The following is a 19,590-nucleotide window of genomic DNA, read 5'->3' as shown; positions in this document are numbered from 1 at the left end:
GTAATGAAAACCAAGCTTTGCCTATCTGTCATCTGTGTAAGCTGCCAAAGCAAAAACAGATTAAATCCTATCTAAACCAGCGTCTGGCACTAAAAAAGAGAACCTGATGCTAATCTAACATCATTACACCGCTTCGTATTGGCAGGCAGTGACACCTGTGAGAAGACGTTGGCTCGGTGCAACACAAACTGCAGGCTTGGCAGTCTTACCCAGGCTACATACAGTAGAGTGAATATTGCCTGGGGCATGTGGCATTGAAATCTGACAATACACTGTACAGTAGATGATGTAGCAAACAATAGTGGACAGAAGGGAAAAGGAATGCTAGAGGAGAACCAAGGACAAACCTGGAAAAAACACCCAAGATGATTTCTTGTATATTGCACAATTTCAAAGGCTAAAACTGTGATATTGCAGTCATATCTGACTCTCACAGCTCACAGCTCACAGCAAAGAGGGGGCAGGTGCACTTGACTGAGAGATAGTGTGAGATCATTTTGCTGATAGCCAACAGGGTGATATTCCCTGCTTCCTTCCCATTACTGCAGCCTAAGAAATAAATAACCAAAAAAAGCAACTTTTTCAGTGTCCTTCATGTTTTGTCCTTCAGAGACAATTGTGTTCTTGTGTTTTAATTGTTATATAATGACAGGGTGAATATCAAATATGTTCTTTTCACATGGGTTTGCGATCCGATCCAGTCAGAAAGCTATGAATTACTTTCAACTGAAATATTATGTATCATGCTTACCTCTTTTTGGTGGTACTTGATAGCTAGTTTGAGTCTTGCCAGGTCGTTGTTGCCCTCCTCGTCCAATAAGTTGATGTCGTCTCTGTAATTGAGGATCATCTCCAGCTCTCTGGAGCTCCTCGTCTGATCCAGAAGGTCCTTGGCAAACTGTTTACACTGCTGAGACAGCTCCTCGTACTCTGATTTGAACTCGTTCTCCACCTTGGAAAGAGTGTACATAGAATACTGATACCGCCCAACATCAAGAGTCCTGCAAGAACCTGGCAGGGTGAGTCAATATATTAAGGCAAATCTCAGAGTACTGGTGAGTCTACAAAGTGTTGTTTCTAAATTGAACCTTGCCTGTGGGTATTTTGTGCCATTAAAGCATCTGGTATTTTTATTTGCTATTTAGCTTTGCTAAAAAATTCAATAGTGAACTCCAAGTTTTATAATTTTTCAGCAGGAAATGTCATGAACTGTAGCAGGCAAGGATCCAGTTTTGCAATTATTTCTTTGAATTTTATTGCTGACTCTAAAGTATTTTATTCTATTTTATTTTATCTTATTTTATTCTATTTTATTTTATCTTATTTTATTTTATTCTATTTCATTTTATTTTATTTTATTCTATTCTATTTTATCTTATTTTATTCTATTACGTTTTATTTTATTCGATTTTATTTTATTTTATTTTATTTTATCTTATCTTATTTTATTTTATTTTATTCTATTTCATTTTATTTTATTTTATTCTATTTTATCTTATTTTATTCTATTACATTTTATTTTATTCGATTTTATTCTGTTTTATTTTATTTTATTTTATTTTATTCGATTTTATTCTGTTTTATTTTATTTTATTTTATTTTATTCTATTTGATACGATTTTATTTTATCTTATTTTATTTCATTTTATTCGATTTTTATTCTATTACAATTTATTTTATTTTATTTTATTTTATTTTATCTTATTTTATTTCATTTTATTTTATGAAATTACATTTACCAAGAGCAATTGTATAAATGCACAGTTAATAAATTGACAGGGCATTGAGTGTCACATAATAATCATCATGAAAGGGCACTGGGAGGTTAATCAATGCACAACGAATCAAATCCTACCAAAGGATGCTCCTCACCTTGCTGAGCTCCTGCAGCTCCCAGCTGAGCCTGAACGCAGTGAGGAAAGGGTCTTCGCTGGAGAGCGCAATTAGAGAGGGACTCGACAGCGCTTTGTAGATGTTGAGGCGGGAGCGCGAGTGCCGCAGGCTGTCCACATCTGAGCTTGACACACACTCCACACAGTTGCAGCGCACCTGCAACATCAAACAAAGCACAGACGCATTTTAATGAGGCTCCCCAGTGTTTAGTAACAGATCATGTTTCGGCCCTGCGTTGCAAGCACTGTATCCATTCTGTCAACAGAGTACTGCTGTCATGACTGGGTATGTTATTTAGACATTAAAAGCCCAATCAGTGTGGTTTTGACCTAATATATTATGTGCATATTTACAAACACATTCTACCTCATAAATAAGATTCTAAAACCAATACTGTACTGTGTAGTGAGTAATTACCTTACTCTAAATATAATATGTTGCTGCTGAGTAAAAACCCAGTAGTGTATCTTCTCTGAATGGATTCTGGATCGAATGACTCATAAAATACTTTCACAACCCCACTGGATATAATAATAAAACCGCACTTTAATCTGGCTGCACACAAGACTTCCCTGAACAGTTGTTGACATTTTGGAGATATGGGGAGCTTCACGCTGATAATCACAACAAAATTCAAATGGTTTACCAACCTCATGTGGCTGCGGCATAGACACGCCTTTCTGCACCAGGAGCTTAATAATTTCATAGTTGTTGGTGTGTGCAGCGAGGATGATGGGAGTGATGTCAGGGGTGAAGTCAGAGAACTGCTTGTCCAATAAGATAGGAGGAACCTTTCAGGGGAGAGGAGAGAATAAGAGCTTTAATCACACACATATATGGGATAAGCTCTCAAAGTAGTACATCTGGCCTTGGCTTTATGTCAGCTATTGCCAAGTTATAGACCTGAGTCTTTTTCCTTCTGTCAGGTTTAACTAACATGCTCAGCGCACAGTGGAAGTAATTGGTTTGGTTAAACACAAAGCCTGAAAGATCTTCTGTTCACTTCAGGGTGCAGTTCAAAGGTCTTTACACTGATGTTAAATGGAATAAGCAGGATCAAGAAAAACAGTCTTTAGAGCTTTTGGTAGATGCAGAGAAAACTGTTCTAATAGCAGCAAAAAAAAGATGCCCTTGGTCAAAGTTGCGGACAAAAAAAATCAAGACCCCTGTCAAAGGGTATAGCCCACAATGTGGCAGAAAGCATCAGTATTTCACACATTTCACAGGAAATCATTATGCTCAGAAAGAAACTCATTCCACCTATCCCTCTTATCACCCACTCCAGCTAAGCCCTTTTGCTTCCCATGTCATTCAGTGGGAATACACGGCTGTGGGCTGCAGAGGAGTAAGCTGGCACTTTTCACTTTTTTTAATTGAAGGCTTATTATCTGATTCTGTGGTGAGGGAGACAGGGAGCAGAGAGAGAGAGAGAACAGTCCAAGAATTGTTGGAGGATAACCATGCAATAGGTTGGGACCCATTCAGCAACTTGATGCAGGCAAAGGACAGCTGGGAATAAGGGGCCTTAGTTCTAGTGGGAGAGCTTTACTAAGACTAATGCTCAAGATGTGAGAGTCTGGCACCATGAAAGAACAGGCCCTCTCTACACAGTAACTACACAACCAGGGAAGTGTATCAGCAGTTATGTAAGCTGTGAAACCATTTGTTTGTGTCTACATTAAAATATGGTCTTTAAGTTGTCTTTGAACAAATGAACCAGTAAGTAAAATGAACCTATAGATTTAAATGTGTGATTTAAATGTAGCTTAACTACTACTAGTTAGATTTAGCATGTCTTGGTCTTTGTTTCTCTCCATTATTAGATTAAGATACTGCATTATTTCTGTGGCATATCAAACTCAATTACCAAGATGATAGTCATCAAAACAGATTTTTCCATGTACAGCAAACATGCACATATAGGACAAAAGGGGTGATTAAGCTTCAGCTAAAGCTACCTGGGGCTATTTCCATCAGCTAGCCAGAGTGCAGTCACGCAGTTTGGCTTTTATTTCCCTGCACATTTTATGTATTTTGTTTTGTTTTTAGAAATTTCCACTGCATAGTAATTTTAATATCCTTGAACCGATGACAAATGTCAAAGCTATACCAAAACATCCCGATTGTGTCCTAGAGACTGGCGGCAATACAGATCATCAACTCTGTTCCCTCCATGTTTGCAGAGGGGACATGGGCCAAAATAAGGGTGCTTTCAGACCTTGAGTTGTCTTGCTTTGGTCCGAATAAGGGACTCATTTTGTTGCGAAGTTGCATGATTGTCTAGAGTTGGTTCGTGTTCTCACGGCAGCATTTACAAACAGACCAGATAAAATGTCTTGTGTGAGAAAGCTGCTCTTGATTAGTCAGAATTGCCTTGCAGGATCCAGGAAGTAAACAAAACGTTGAAGAAGAGTACACTTGTAAGATAAATGCAACACTTTCTAATGTCACAATGGAGGGACAACTACGCAGGTTGATTTTAGCGCTGCTCATCGTGGACTATATTGCTGTCATTGTTCATTTTAGTCAAACCATACAGTTTGAAAACGAGGTGCGGCTCCAACTAGAAAACAATGTTTTGATGCATTGGATGTGCTGAATGTGCATATTAAGGCAGTACAGGAGGAGGTGCACATTAATAATCCTCCAGGACTGTAACATGCTCATGTTTAACCCAAACAATGCGTCATGTGACTGCAGTTGGTTCAGATCCAGGTCAGAACACGTTCTCACCACAAACCAACCACACCAGGGTTCATTCGTAACTGGACTGAGCCCACCTCTTCAAGAAGGTCTCGGTCCGGTTGTTTTAGTGAGCACCCGAGTGCGGTTGCTGTGATCACGCCTGCCCAAATGAACCGCACTTAGAGGGCAAACAAACTTGAGTTCGATTAAACCGAATCAAACAGGGCAGGTGTGAAAGTCAAGTACATTTTTCGCAAAGATCATTTCTGTAATTTTAGGTAGTTCTCATGATGCTGCTGTATGTTCAAGGGTTTATTTTTCTGATAAGTTTGCTTTTAATCAGTTATTTGATGCTACAAAAAGGGGCTTTGACGTCATGATTGACATCTGTGCATGCCAATCGGTGGACTCACGATCAATGGCGCTACTCATAATTAGTCAGACGGGTGAATGGGCAGAAATTCAAGACCACGGAGATTGCCACTGTGCAAACTCTAGCTCAGAATAACATCACCAGCACAACATAGCAGTGGCCTTATCCAGGACATTTCTGCTTCATTTTCGTAAAGTGGATGAAAGTGGACATGTGTCGTCCATCTTTATATACAGTCTATGGATCCTAATTAAGACTCAGGGTTTGTGCTGACCACAACCCTTGGTAGCAAAAGTGACTGTATTACTGCATTTCAAGGGACACACAGAAAGCTTGATATACTGACGAAAATGACAATACACTGACACTGACCTCAAAAGCAACCGGGTGATCTCATCTGATAATACCAAAGATCTCTAAGCAGCAGGAGGCGTTCTACATGAGAGGACATATGTGACAGTAAAGCACAGTGGCGGGCTGACGAGTGAGGTGCCAAGGGACACATGGGGGATACTCAGCCTGTGAGTGATTTTATGTGGGTCCCACTATAAGAGGATTTACAGCACTGTTTCCAACTCAACTTCTCTATAAAGGAGACAGTGGCTCCTTCTCAATGTATCTATAGGGAAATATTCCAACCAAAACATGAACAGTATAACCACAAGTAACTGATAGAATAGTGAGATAAACGGATGTAAACTCAACATCAAGTTCTTAACTCCCCTCATCACGGGGGCTGTAATAACATCACATTGAAAACAACAGGACAAGGAGTGCACAGCCGTGCTAGCATCTCTGTTAGGCTGTACTTATGTGGCAGGTCCATTATTATTTTTTATCTTCTAAGGTTTTTATATAATCCTGTAGCTTCCCAGTAGTGTTTCTCGTGTCTTCAAATCTAAACATTCAAATTTTGGTTGAAAACGTGTGTTTCAGCATAAAAACACTGTTCTCTCAAGCACTTCTAAACATTATCATGTGTGACCTGACAGGTTTCTGCATGCTGACGAATCCAAAAGTCATGCAGTAACACAAGCAAACTAAATTATTAAGGTAGCGGTAGACCAGCAGCTCCAGTGCTCTGTGAGGTAAAATCAATATTTATGTCACAAGAGGTATGGTGGCTTTGAAGAAAGCAATGCAACTGTTTCAGTTCCCTGCTGGAAAGGGCAGAGACAGAGAGGTGAAGCAATGAAAACACTACACTGACTATGGATAAGTACCTCATACACCCCCAAAAAAAGCGGAACTAAGAATTTCACTTATTATTATTACTTTTATCAGTGCTTTAATTTATGCCACTGCCTTTTGCTTACGGCTGAGTGGGTGTTTCAATTTGAAAAACCCAGAAAAAAAAAAAAAAAACACAAATAGATGGACCTTTAAGCACAGCAGTGCTTTGAGCTAATGCTAACATCAGCATGCTAACATGCTCACAGAGACATTTAATTAAAGGAACTATTTGTAAGAAATCTAAAGCAAATAGTCATAAAATCCTCCTAATATGTCACAGAGACTAAGGAATAATGTTCATATAACATACTGATCTCACCGGCAACAATAGTACGGCCAGAATATTCGCATTTAAAAAACATTTTTACAGTCTGCAAATCATGTTTATGTTTTGAATTTGTGTTTTGGCCTGTTGCGCCACCCACCGCCGTCTACCAGTCACACAGTCAGTAGAGTCTCAGCATCAGTTACAGTTAAGACTGAGCTACAGCAGCACAGCAAGCAGCATTAGCAGTGTCCCGGCTCCAGCCGGCTCCTCCTCAGCTGTATCCCGGCAGCAGCGTTAGCAGCAGAGAAGCCAGACTTGCTCAAACGGTCCACTGGAAAAACGAAGATCAAGGACGCGGCGACACAGCCCTGCCAGGGCAGCCGCCCGTGGGCAAACAAATCAGTCTCCAGCGTGCCGTTGTCCAGCAACCTCGAATCTGTAGGGGAGGGGGGGCGGACACGATTTGCAGCAGTATTTTGAATTTGAGTGCAGTAACCGTTTTGGCCACATTCTTACATACAGCGCCTTTAAAGCCCACAAACATGAACCTCATGGTGGTGCTAAAGGGAAAGCCAGGGTATCACCAAAGTCACTAAGATTCATCCTTTGGGAACCATGCATATCTGTACAAGATTTTGTCTCAATCCATTCAGTAGAGAAATTCCACAGGGCAAATGAAAACTTAGGAGAAGAAAAGTAGGAGGATCATTGATGTCACTCGGATTATCCTCTATGCACTATGGATATTTGTGACAAATTTCATGGTTCTGTAAACAAGAGATATTTCGCTTGAAGCCAAATATGTCATCCTACAGGGGTGCTAGAGGAAAACCAAGGTACCAAATGCAATTAGGATAATGCTTTGGAGACCAAGACTGTCAAAATGTACAAGATGATAAATGATCATGATTATCCATTCAATAACTGCTGAGTGGGGCACTGACAATGCCATCCATTGAGTCATGCATAGAATATAGACTGAATATAACTCCAAAAAATGGCTAAAAGGAAATAGATGTGAATGCACAAGTTACATTTAAGACAAGATCTGAAATGTACTGTAGCCTGTTCAAGAAAGGGTTCACTCTAATTTAGTCTATCATGAACAGAAACAGAAATAGTGTCAGTGAAACTCTGTGTCACTGCTACCATATAAGTAATACAATATAAAGAATTGTTATCCAGGGGACTGGTTCATTTCATCAAAATGTTGCATCATCCATAGTGCACCCAAAAGTAATTTTCATCATGTGGACTGGACACTAATTAGTTGTGTAGTCTTACTCTCAGAGCAGTCACAGAGCAGCAGCAACTCCAAAGAGTGGCACAGAGCCACGTCTGAGAGTCGTCATATTTCGTAGAGGAGGGTGATCTAATAAGCTATATACTCTGTTCTTCACGTGGGAGGAGGAGGGACATCAAATAATCTACATCAAACAGCCTTGGCCTGTGCCCAAGCACGGAGCAGGAGGAGTGCGGGCTGGTAGATGTGAAGTTATGATAATAGTGGAGAAAAGAAACAAAATTATAGCCCACTTGTCCGTGTAAAGCACATTTGTTACTCATATTAGAGTGAGGCATCCGCCGTCAGCGCACTGATTAAAATTAGCCTCTGCAAAAGCACAGTGTGTCTTTTATTCTCACTGTGCTCCTTTTTCTGAGCCTCCCCACTGGTTTTCACCTGTCATCCTACAACATCACAAACATTGTCTCGCTAAAGCTGGTATAAAATGGGACACTGCAGTTCTGTTTTTGAATGACACTGCGGAAAATAAGCTCATGGTTTTGTAGATTCAAGCAGGCATGATTGTGCTTACTTTGCTAAGGAAGAAGAGGGATTTCCAAATCATCTTCAAGGTGCACATGATATGTAGGTTGCACTGTAACCCAAAAAACAATGAGCAAAGTGTGGACTATAAAAGGACACACAAAAAAAACAACAACAAAACACCAAAGTACCCGAAGGCCCTTATAATTGAGCAACACAGTGTGCTCCTGTGTTTGTGTGTCCAACAGATGCATATCTGTACTCAGAGGATAATGCATGAAGCTGTTCAAATCGCTGATATCCAACAAGCTCCTCGGCGGAAAACAAATGAACCACAACACTTGTGAGATTATTACAAACACATCATTCACACAGGCCGCAGAATAGGAAGACAAATACTCACAATTCCGGCAAAGCAAAGAATGAATCTTCTTATTAATAAATCTCAGAGAAGACACAGTTCGGATGCACTTTTCCCAGACAGCCTTTTAATATAATCAATGAGCTTCTCTTGGGGAAATTTGGTAGTGCTAGAGTGATCTATTTTACAACCTACTCGTGATAGAATGAAGCACTAACTTGCTAAGACATTAAGGTAAAAGGGAAATGTGGCAGCAGATAGATTACTCCGGGACTGGATATTTTTGGCTTCTATCTCACTCCCCCTTCATTCCTTTAATAAACAAGCCAGAGCAGAGTATCTCTTGTGCTTGTGCTCTCTTTTGCTCCCTCATATTATTCCTTTTCCTTTGATTTCCCCCTTTTTTCACTATTTCACTTTATTCTATCAAAGACAGGACACAACAGGCACAGCAATAACATCCCCCTACAGCTGATCGATGAAGCCCCAAACATCTGTTCCTTTGTGGTTTATGGTGCATTACTGCTGATAGAAGAAGAAAGCGTGTGTGTGTGTGTGTGTGTGTGTGTGTGTGTTTGTACAGTACAAGTGTGGCAGGGACAAGTAAAAGTAAGCGCTCCTTGAGTGGAGAGCAATCAGTGAAAAGGGGCTCCAATCTAAAATTAATTAGACAGTATTTTGTTTTTGATTACAGTAATTAAAGCTCTAAACAGGCACTTCTTAAAGACTAGAAGAATGGGTTTGTTAATGAACAGCAGCGCGCTCAAGATAATCTGAATCCTTGCAAGATATATTAAAAACATTATACTGTAACTTTGAATAAAATATACATCATATTTTCTCCCAGTGAATGAACTCATTAAATCTCTTTCTGTAAGAACTGTTCCTCTGCCAAAAGACAGAACAAGTCTTCCTAAGACAGCTTTTTGAAGTGTCAGCTTTTGTTGCTGCCAACAATACTGGGTCAATTATTTTAGATGGTATAAAAAGCTTCAGGCAACAGCATGCGGCTTATAAGCTACACAATGGATAGCAGCATTTCACTGGCTGACACTGCACTCTGCCATTTGGTTGGACCCAAATTTCCTACTGTGATTTGGCACATGGGCCAGTGTGCACTTTGACCTCAAGTTTTCTAGTCTTTGCTGGGAGTATTTTGTTTTTCATTAAGTTATATGACTGTTCATACATTTGATTGAAAGGGCTGGGCAACATATCAGTTTACATTGATACTGTAGTTTGAGACGAGACATCATCTTAGATTTTGGGCATCATAATATCGTAAGTGTTTTCCTTTTTTTTTTTTTTCAGCATTCCAGTAAACTGTTGTAATTTTCTGAACTCGCCAGACTGTTCTATTATACCATTTTCACACAAAAATTAGCACATGTATGTGGTTTTTTAAGCAGCAGAAAACCTGTTTAAAAAAGGCAAAAGATTACTTTCCCAATGCCAATAGAGCAGCAGACGAGAATTCTGTTTCTTCTTTTCAGTGATGTCATGGACAGCCTGGAAAATGGGTAAGTAAACAGTAGAGAGCAGCATGGAAGCCAGTGGAAACATTATAGTGGTTACTTCTTTTTTATATCTCTTAGTTATTAAGTCTTACTCAAACTCAACTACATTTTGAACAGTGTTCGAGCGCTCCCTGGACAGAGATGGACGGTATTTTGTGGCGACCCGTCATTGCATTGCACCAGTAAACGGGCTAAAATTAGGCTGTTGTATTTCCATCACTGCCAATCAGACCTGATCAAAGCTGGAGCCAGTATACCTGTGACAACTGCAGAGACATTAGTCTTGGGAGTGAATATCAATTGTAACTTCTCCTATTAAATAGGCTACAAAAGCCAGATGTTAGCAGTTGTTTGTAATGCATTTTGCATTACAAAATGCGAGGCACACCGCATTGCCTTTTTTTTTTAATTGAATGTCACTAGCAAAAAAATGCTTGCCGTGCCTTTTTATTGTTACCCGGCAACCATCTCATCGCCTCCTTATCCTCACCTTCCTGTGTAATCAATCTACCATTTATACCACCAGTTGGTCCAGGAGCTTCACCTCCATGATGGCCATTTCTAAGTATATTTAAGGATAACTCGGTGGCAGTTTGACAACCTGCTGTCTGTCCTCAGGCCTAGCAAAACAAAAGTGAATTCTAAGTAGAGTGAGTCCAGTGGCCCTGCCGAACGACTGAGCACCACCAGTTTCCCCTCCATTGTTTACCAACTGTAAACTTGTTGCTGTGACCACCACAGAAGGACCGCCTCTCAAATCATCCGAATGGACAATGGGAAAACAAGATGACATGAGGAGCTCTTCCGCCCTGAATTGAAGTTTTTTCAACTCAAGGAGTTCAGAGCACTCTTGCAAAAACACCAGATGCCAAGAGCGCAGAAAAATGAGGCGCTTCGCAACGCAAAAACTGCGATGAAAAAGCAACATTCTCATTAAAAACAATTACACAAAGCCACCTCCAGTTGCTAAAATGCTTTCTGTGTGATCAGGGCCTAAGTCATTATATCCACATTCATTGTCAAAATATTCTGTGAGAGTACCAATAGTCAACCCATCAGTATTGTTGCAATATCAATATCGAGGTATTTGGTCAAAAATATTGTGATGTCTGATTTTCTCCATATTGCCCAGCCCTACTTTACAATAAACAGTGCATGCAATGTGAGTTGATCATATACTGTTGGACAAAAGAGGGTTACAATATCTTTCACATACAAAGCTAGCACAGGTCCCTTCAAACAGAAATAGGTTAAAACACTGTGTATTTTATCAACTACAAAAAAGAGAAATACATTGATGCTAGAAGCACCAAGACATGATTTGGTAGCAGGAAACACAGATGGGGAAAAAGGGATTTCTTTTGTAGAGAAAGGCCAACATTCCTAGTTCCTCTCGTACCATGCCCCCCAGCCTTGTCAGCACTGTTTGCGCACTGACACACTCCTACCTCATGAATAAAGCACTCTGATTTAAAACTCTTTCCAACCCCCTCAGTCCCCTCCTCACCTGCATGCCACCACTGGGCTTCTTGTGATTTAACAGCAGCTCCACAGCTCCCACCACTTCCTTGCGGATCGCGTGCAGCAGGGCATCGCCGACGTACACATTGAAGCTCAGCAAGAGTTCGATGATTTCCAGGTTCTCGTTCTCGATGGCAATCAGCAGAGCTGTGCGGCCGAGAGGGTCGATACAGTTGATGTTGATTTTGAAGTAGATCTCTGCCTCCTGGCAAAATAAGGTTTTGATTGAAAGTCAGGGTTTGTTTTTAAGAGCTTCTCTGGGACTCAGTTTTAAACAATGCCATTGATTAGAAGGGAAAATAGACGCTGACGTGGAATGCACATTGATTTTTTCAAAGGAAATGTAAACTCCTCACATCGTTTGGATCTGACAGAGCAACTCAAAACCTACTCAGTTTTACTCTGTGATAGCTGCATGGAATCTGATACATTGCCTCAAGTAATGTTGTTTGAGGCTGAAAACTACAAGTTTGAAAATGAATCAAATCTGAAGGTGTGGAGCTGGAGAGAAGTCAGTTTGCTTAGCCTGCTCCTCATCTCTGCTGGAGGCTGACAGCTTGAGGCTATGTCAATGGCTACTAGCATGCATTGTGGGTAATGTAGGCATCAGGTATTAACAAGAAAGAGCAATGTATGGAATCAAAAAAGACTCTGCCATATCAGTTCAACTACATTTTGAACAGTGTTCGAGCGCTCCCTGGACGGAGATGCATTGCACCAGTAAACGGGCTAAAATTAGGCTGTTGTATTTCCATCACTGCCAATCAGACCTGCTGGAGCCAGTATACCTGTGACAACTGCAGAGACATTAGTCTTGGGAGTGAATATCAATTGTAACTTTTCCTATTAAATAGGCTACAAAAGCCAGATGTTAGCAAGTCCAAATAAGTAGTATTTAAGTAGTATTTTTGGTGGTCACATCTGGGATCAGTTCTAGTTGTAACAATTTAGGGTAAAGGTCTAAAAAGGCACTGGGGAAAATTACCTCATTGCATTATGTTGTTAACTGCAATGCTATAGAACAAGTCCTCTGTTTGTGTTGTTTTTTTGGCATCATTTTGGGCACTGCAGGTGCAGTGAAACTACCGAACAGCTGGTCTCTAGCAATATTTTGTGTCTGCTAAAAGTCTGACACCTGTCAAGGTAAGTAAACACCCCAGATGTTATTGGCAATGAGTATGGAATAAACATGTCTGCACATGTTGCCCAAAATCTCTTCTAAATCAATCCAATTAGATTAAGGCTTTAATTTCCACTCATTTATCCAGACATAATTTAGAGTTTCAGAGGCTGTATTCATTCATCCATTTTACAAACAAATCATCCATTCTTCCAAGCACTTACACACACACACACACAGAAACGCACCTCCAAAGCCTGTTTGACACTGGCGTAGTCCCCCTTCTCCACAGCTCCGAGGTAGGCTTTCTCCAAAGGTGACAGCTCCGACTCGGCCCGCACAATTCTCAGCGGGATGCGGTCCCGGTACGAGGAGCTGTCAGTCCGCCGATAGTACAGCTGTGACATCTCCCTGGGCTTCAGCTTACCAGCACTCTGCAAACACTGCTACAGCTGCTGCCAAGCTGGGGGAGTTCACACTAGAGGGGACACGAGCAAAGGTGTTATAAGAAGGAGCCACTTGTTGTTGGTATTGACTTTCACAAGAAAAGATGAGGAGGAAAGGAAGAGAGGATGGGAGCAGAGAGGAGAGGATTATACAGACATAGAGAGATAAGGGTGGAGAAAAAAGTCTAAAGTAAAAATAATTCAACACATTTTCAAACTTTATGAATTTAATTCTCTTCTTAAACATATTTTTTTGCAGATAAGCCTCCCAAACGATAACAGACACAATGTTTACATCACTAAATATGCTTTATAAGAGATATCTTTTTTGACCTTGGACCTTGAACATGCCAAACACTGACAAACACTCTACACTAAACAAGAAAAACAGAGGAAACATCAGCAGTGGTTGTTTCTACCGCATCCGGCTTTAAGTGTTGCAGCTGAAATGGATGGTAACATCTTTAATTCTTGAGTTACTAATGGCTCCAGTTAATGTCATTAGTGATGCCCCCTAATTGATCAGCATCAGCTGACTTAGCAGTTGCCTGGTGACAGCAAAATGATGCTTCAAGCACTGTGCAGCTTTACAGAAACGAGCCTTCACAGTGACACGGTGACACTGTGTAGCGATTGTCTCCTAACAAGGCAACAGTCCAGATCTCTTGGTTCTCTGGAATCTGGCAGTGGTGAGATCTTCAAATACACTGTCATAATAAAACACTGACCATGAATACAAGATGAGGAAATTGTGTTTACAATTACATGAATAAGCAGCATTTGAAAATTGATTTTGTGACAGGTTAATGCTAAAAAAGAGTTTATTTGTATCTGGACCTCCTCAAACTATGCAACCGTTATAATGAGCTCATTCTAAAACCATTATCAGCAGTGGGCTGACTATAACCATTGAACAGATGCACAAAAAAGTGAATGCAAACACAAGGGATTGGTTGTTTTTCTGATGCTCTTGAGAGGATTTAAAACCACAGCGGGCTCCGAGACGACAGGAAAACAGGAGGTGCAGAAGATGGAGATGGTGAAGGATAAAACAGTTGACTAAAACCACTAAAACAAGATAAAGTGGAAAAGGTTACATGTTACTAAATATAAAAAAAGAAAGGAGTTCATGTAGCTGGTCCGTAATGCGCCCCTCTCTCTCGTCTGTCTCAGGACAACTCATTACTGCTCTGTGTCTCTGTTCAATAAATAATGAGTGGATTAACAGACTCACGGCAGCCCAATTAGTTTATAAGAGCAAGAGGAAAAACAGCAATTTAATTTATAAATATGTGTAAAACTATGTGTGATATGCCCAAAGCTCTGTATTCGAAAATAGCACTGTTAAAGGAACAGTCCAACATTTGGGAAACTATGCATATTTGCTTTCTTGCTGTGAGTTAGATAGGTGATTGATGCAAGCAGCGTACTATGACCCATACATTAAGTTTATTGTAAGGTGGCGCCCTCTAGTAACCACAGTAATTATTTCACGATCAGAGGAGGAAGTGACGTGACGTAGCATAAAAAGCGACAAAGGGCGCATAATGTACAAATGTCAAAGAAGACCCTATAAAGTGGGCAGGTTAAAATGAGCCCAGTCTCACTCCGAGGTCATTGAAATCTGGCACTTGGGCAGTGAGAAACTGACAAAAAAAGGTGTCCTTTAATGTTGGCATGATATGCAGCCAGTTGCTGTTTTAGTTTAATGGCGCCCAATGGTGTCAGGGGGAAACGCAGCGGAACGAGGACAAAATTTAAGGCGGCAAAGGTCTGAGTGGGGTGGGCGGGTCCAACAAACATTGACTTTCACCCCAGAGAGCAGTGTTCACGTCCCGTAAGATTCTAAAGCCTTTTTCCTAAACCCAACGACTTGTTTTTGTTGCCTAAACCACACAATGTGTTTGTTGTTGAAGGAAAAAAATTTGTCGTGTTGTACTGACGTAGTGCGTTTACTTTGAAAGAGATTGTATGTAAACATTAAATTTCCTGTGAAAATGGGAAGTGTATTTGACAATGCATGTAACAGGCAGAATTTGACACTCCAACAACGCCAACAACCAACGCACCCAGGGTACCTTGCACGTTGAATGTGGACGTGGAAAGTCCATGACCAAACGTCAGTATGTGACGATGTTGGAGTGAGAATGTGTTGTTAAAATACACAGGACTTTCACCCAGGAGTCAGCTGTTCATGTCCTGAGGTCAAGGTTGACTTTTAATAACAAGGTAGCGACTGCAACCGTTTCATGACATTACGGATGTGTTTCAAACTGCGACTTCCAGAAAAGTAATATAAGTTGTTTTGGAAATCAGTGGAGATAAACTTATTCTGTCATTTAGGTATGACAGAGCTTTGGGAAATACTAAAAACTTCGATTGGTAGCCTGGGCTATTATTTGCTTAAAGAATGTAATATTTGGGGACAGGCCTTTAATTCCTCTCACACGAAACTGTTGCTCAGCAAAGATGGGGAATACATTGAAATTGTTTATTTGTACTAGTATGAATATTACTTGCATAAAAATTAGGCTTTGAATGACATATCAATTATGTGTTTTGTTATGGCACTCTTTTACGGCACCTGAGGATAACAGCATCCAGCATACCTACACAACACCACCATATCCTGTTAAAACAATATTCATAACTTGGATTAGTTTTTTTGAAAAACACTTTGATTGATTAGTGGATCAGCTGGCTAATGACTTACCAGGTAACTGAGGAATGGACATATATTCTGACTTTATGACAGCTTCAGAAAAAGGGAGTCACCACTTGTTTTTTCGTCATGCCGGTAAATCTGAATGACTGAGGATCTTCTCTGGTGCTCATGGTTTTAGTGAAATGAAATGAACCAAGCTAACAATCTCTATCATCTCTACAGTATATTGACAAATGTTTAAACATTTATATTGTGTCATCTAAACAGCTAACTAGCTAGCTCAACAATCCTGTTTCATACATCCAAAGAGCTTCTATAAAATGAACAGCTTGGCAACCAGGCCAAGCGTCCAGTTGAGACAGGCCTTTATTCGGCTAGTAAAAGAGACTGGGTGTTTAATTGGGACTAGGCCTTTAATTGAAGTTTACGGTATACATATATAAAGTCAGCAGGGATTAGCTTAGCTGAGCATAAAGACTGGAAACATGGGGGAAACAGCTAGCCTGGCTCTGTCAAAAAGAAACGTCTAACAGAAACTCTAAAGCTCACAAATGAACTTGATATATCTTGATTGTTTCATCGGTACAAAGGTGGTTTTGGAGGTTATGTGCTTCATATTTAAAAACATGAGAGAGGTATCCCGCAATCATCTCATCTAACTCTCAGCATGAGCCAAAAATGCAAAAAAAAAAAAAAAAAGTGTAAAACTGTTCATTTAACTGAGTTAATGTGATACATTTTCAGACCAAACTGTTTCATCTTCAAGTTTAAGCAGTAATTTTCTGAGGCAGGTGCTAAGCAATAATCTGATTGTCCAGGTTTTGAACTAGCAGCCTTGAGGTTCCCCCAGCCTGATGAGCTGCAGGAGCAAGAATTTAAGACGTCTGAAATGCAAGTTAATAACACCAAAGTAGTGCATATCAAAGGAACAACATGCAATTCACTGTCAGCCGGTGTTCCTAAGCAACATTTTTCCCCCATTATGTCACATGTCATCTCCTCTTACACTCAAGGCGCCACTTTGCTGCTGTAGAAATGCTCTCTGGTGCCCTCTAATTACGCTCCATGAAGGAAAAGAACTTCAATAAATCATCATAAAAAGAAAGATTTGCTCCACTGAGAACTTTTTCCTACTGGTGAGCCCTTTTGGCAGCAAGGTTTCACACCTCATTTGAGATCTCGGGCATTAGTTTGATATTGCCACAGCCTTTTGTGGAACAATTTCACTTTGAATCAAAAATACCTCTGAACTGGCCACACGGGGACCCTGCAGTCACAAACACTGAATGACTTCAGTCCTTAGAGGGTAAAAAATGATGCACTATGGAGAGAGCATGCATGTACTCCAGTAAGTTAGACTCAGTAACAGTAGGTCTTGGATGGGACAACAAAGGCCGTCATCAAACAGCATAAAAGTAGTAAAATGATGATTTAAAGGTCCAGTGTGGAGGATTTAGTGGGATATACTGACACAAATAGAATATAAGAAATGTGTTTTCTTTAGTGTATAATCACCTGAAAATAAGAATTGTCGTGTTTTTGGTACTTTAGAATAAGACAATTATATTTTCATAGGGAGCGGGTCCTTTTCCATGGAGTCCACCATGTTGCAGCAGCATGTTTCTAGCCCAGAATGGACAAACATTGGCTCTAGAGAGGGCCCTTTGCATTTTCGCGTCAGAGTAGCCCCTCAGCGATGAGCCAAACAGTGTCGAAAAAACACAAATTTTTAACGTGAAACTACTTTATTCAGTATTTTTTACTGTTTTTAATCTCCTGGGGCCAGATGCATAAACGTGTGTACACACAAAAACCATGCATACACCTTTTCTTCTACACATAAACTGGTGTTTATAATCGAAGAATGTGCAGTGAGAGAAAGTGGGCACCTCACGCATTCTTCCGACCAGGCGCACACGCACTTTTTGCCGAGACAGCTGCCGGTGATATGATAAAGAGCACCTTAAATATAAGTTCAGTCAAACAACTCACGTTTTAAATGCAGAACAAAGTTAGAGTTTGGCGTCTAGACTCCAGCTTCATCGCTCCCCGAAGATATGTCTATGAGATATTGTGGAGTGATGATTAAATATTCCCCCCTGGCCAGAGCCGACAGGTGAATGCTGGGGTGGAGGTGGCACTGAAAGAGCAAGCAGCAGTACTGATGCAGGGCAGCAGCAGCATAGCCTATGCAAAGGGAGGGTGTGTTTTGTAGATAACATATGGTGGATGACGTATGATCTGTGTGTATGAATGAGTGCAACTCAAGTAGACTGCCTGAACTTGCTCGCAGGCCTCACTCGAGATAGATAACGTGTTGCAGGCTGCATGGCGTTCTGTAAAACATCAATCAAAATCATTTATTAAAGTAATTTTTAAATACTTTGTGTGATACATTCCATAATATTTTTATTCACACTTATCTCCCTGTAATTGCTTAATGTTATCCTGTGGAGCACTTTGTAAAAGTCTGAACATGTGTACTTTGTATGAATCATTAACCGTCCTTCCAATGTTTAATAATCATAATGATGGAAACTTTACCGCTACGATGGTTAGCAGAAATGTGATAAAAAATTGTCACAGCTGTGTGTAATTTCAGCTGCCCTGGCACTGCTGGAGAACCTTGTCGATATGTCATAGTCACTGACAGGTCTAACAAGAGGTGGAGGGGCACAATTATTATTATGTTAACACGTTTGAGGGCAATTTTACACCCATTTATGGCAAACTGTGGGTGTGGAAATGAGGCTTGTGCACGTGCACCCAGTGCCACAATGATCGAGATTTATAAAACAAAATCAGGTGTACGCAGAGCTTTATAATCTGATAAAAAAAACAAAGTGTATGCGTATTTGTGTCTTTGTACGTACACACAGTTTTAGTCATTTTATGCATCCTGATCAATTTGTTATGGGGAGGAAGAGACCTCTGGAGACAGTTCAGCTCTTGATAAAAAACCCCTGAACAATGAACACTGATGAAATTTTAACCGGGAGTTCATGCTTTGCACATGGGAGAAGTTTCAGCTGGCTGCAATTTGCAATCCTCACCACTAGATGCCACTAAATCCTACACACTGCTCCTTTAAATATATTTAAATATTACATTCAACTCTATTCAAAAAGCCTAATTTTTCTCTCTTAAAGTATGTTTTCCATAACTAGTGTCAATGATTTAGTTTATTAAAAGACATATGTTTTAGTGCTTGTTTGACAGATGTCTTCGATATCAGGTGACATCCCATGCTGTCCTATATGGGTGATGTCACCTTGGCCATATGTTTGCTGTGCTTATAATGCTGTTGCGTGATGTTTAAATAAATAAAAAATAAAAACACTGGTGTTACTGCTGATTGCGAACTTGTCACAGACCTTGCCCCAAAACACAGCAGCTATAAAGTAAGGCTTGCCACCATGCAGAAACACCAGCACAAGATCTGTGGATCTGCTGATATCTGTGTGCTATTATTGAAACACAAACACTCATCCTTCTGTGCAGAGGGCCCCTTTCTTCTGGTATAATCACACTTTCCTGGAATCAATACAAGATTTAGAAATAGACAATCTGAGCTGTTTCCCTGCACAAAGCGTGCGGCACCACTCAAGTGTGATGGCAAGGAATATGTTGAGTAAAATGCCTTTTAATTCTGAAAGTTGTATTGATTAGACAGCACACACACTGCGTGGACGAGCTTTCCAGTGGACCATGAAGCCCATTTAGAGAAGCCTGTCCTGTGT

The 19,590-nt window shown here is 40.3% G+C and overlaps 1 protein-coding gene across 2 annotated transcripts in view; it reads right to left on the bottom strand.

Moving 5' to 3' along the window:
* trpc4a (transient receptor potential cation channel, subfamily C, member 4a) overlaps positions 1-19,590 on the bottom strand; it is a 104,249-nt gene that overhangs the window by 21,095 nt on the left and 63,564 nt on the right. For both annotated transcript variants that reach the window (XM_078172486.1, XM_033651816.2), the window contains 5 exons: positions 12,988-13,217; positions 11,606-11,824; positions 2,544-2,684; positions 1,873-2,049; positions 752-952 (listed from right to left, as the gene is read on the bottom strand). In XM_078172486.1, coding sequence (XP_078028612.1) covers positions 752-952; positions 1,873-2,049; positions 2,544-2,684; positions 11,606-11,824; positions 12,988-13,146 — 897 coding nt within the window. In that variant the 5' untranslated portion in view covers positions 13,147-13,217. The remainder of the gene's footprint in view (positions 1-751; positions 953-1,872; positions 2,050-2,543; positions 2,685-11,605; positions 11,825-12,987; positions 13,218-19,590) is intronic.

This window comes from Epinephelus lanceolatus, chromosome 11 (genome assembly GCF_041903045.1).
Source record: "Epinephelus lanceolatus isolate andai-2023 chromosome 11, ASM4190304v1, whole genome shotgun sequence".
NCBI classification, from domain to species: Eukaryota; Metazoa; Chordata; class Actinopteri; order Perciformes; family Serranidae; genus Epinephelus; species Epinephelus lanceolatus.
The sequence above is the reverse complement of the archived record's forward strand: the minus strand, read 5'-3'. Positions and strand labels throughout refer to the sequence as shown.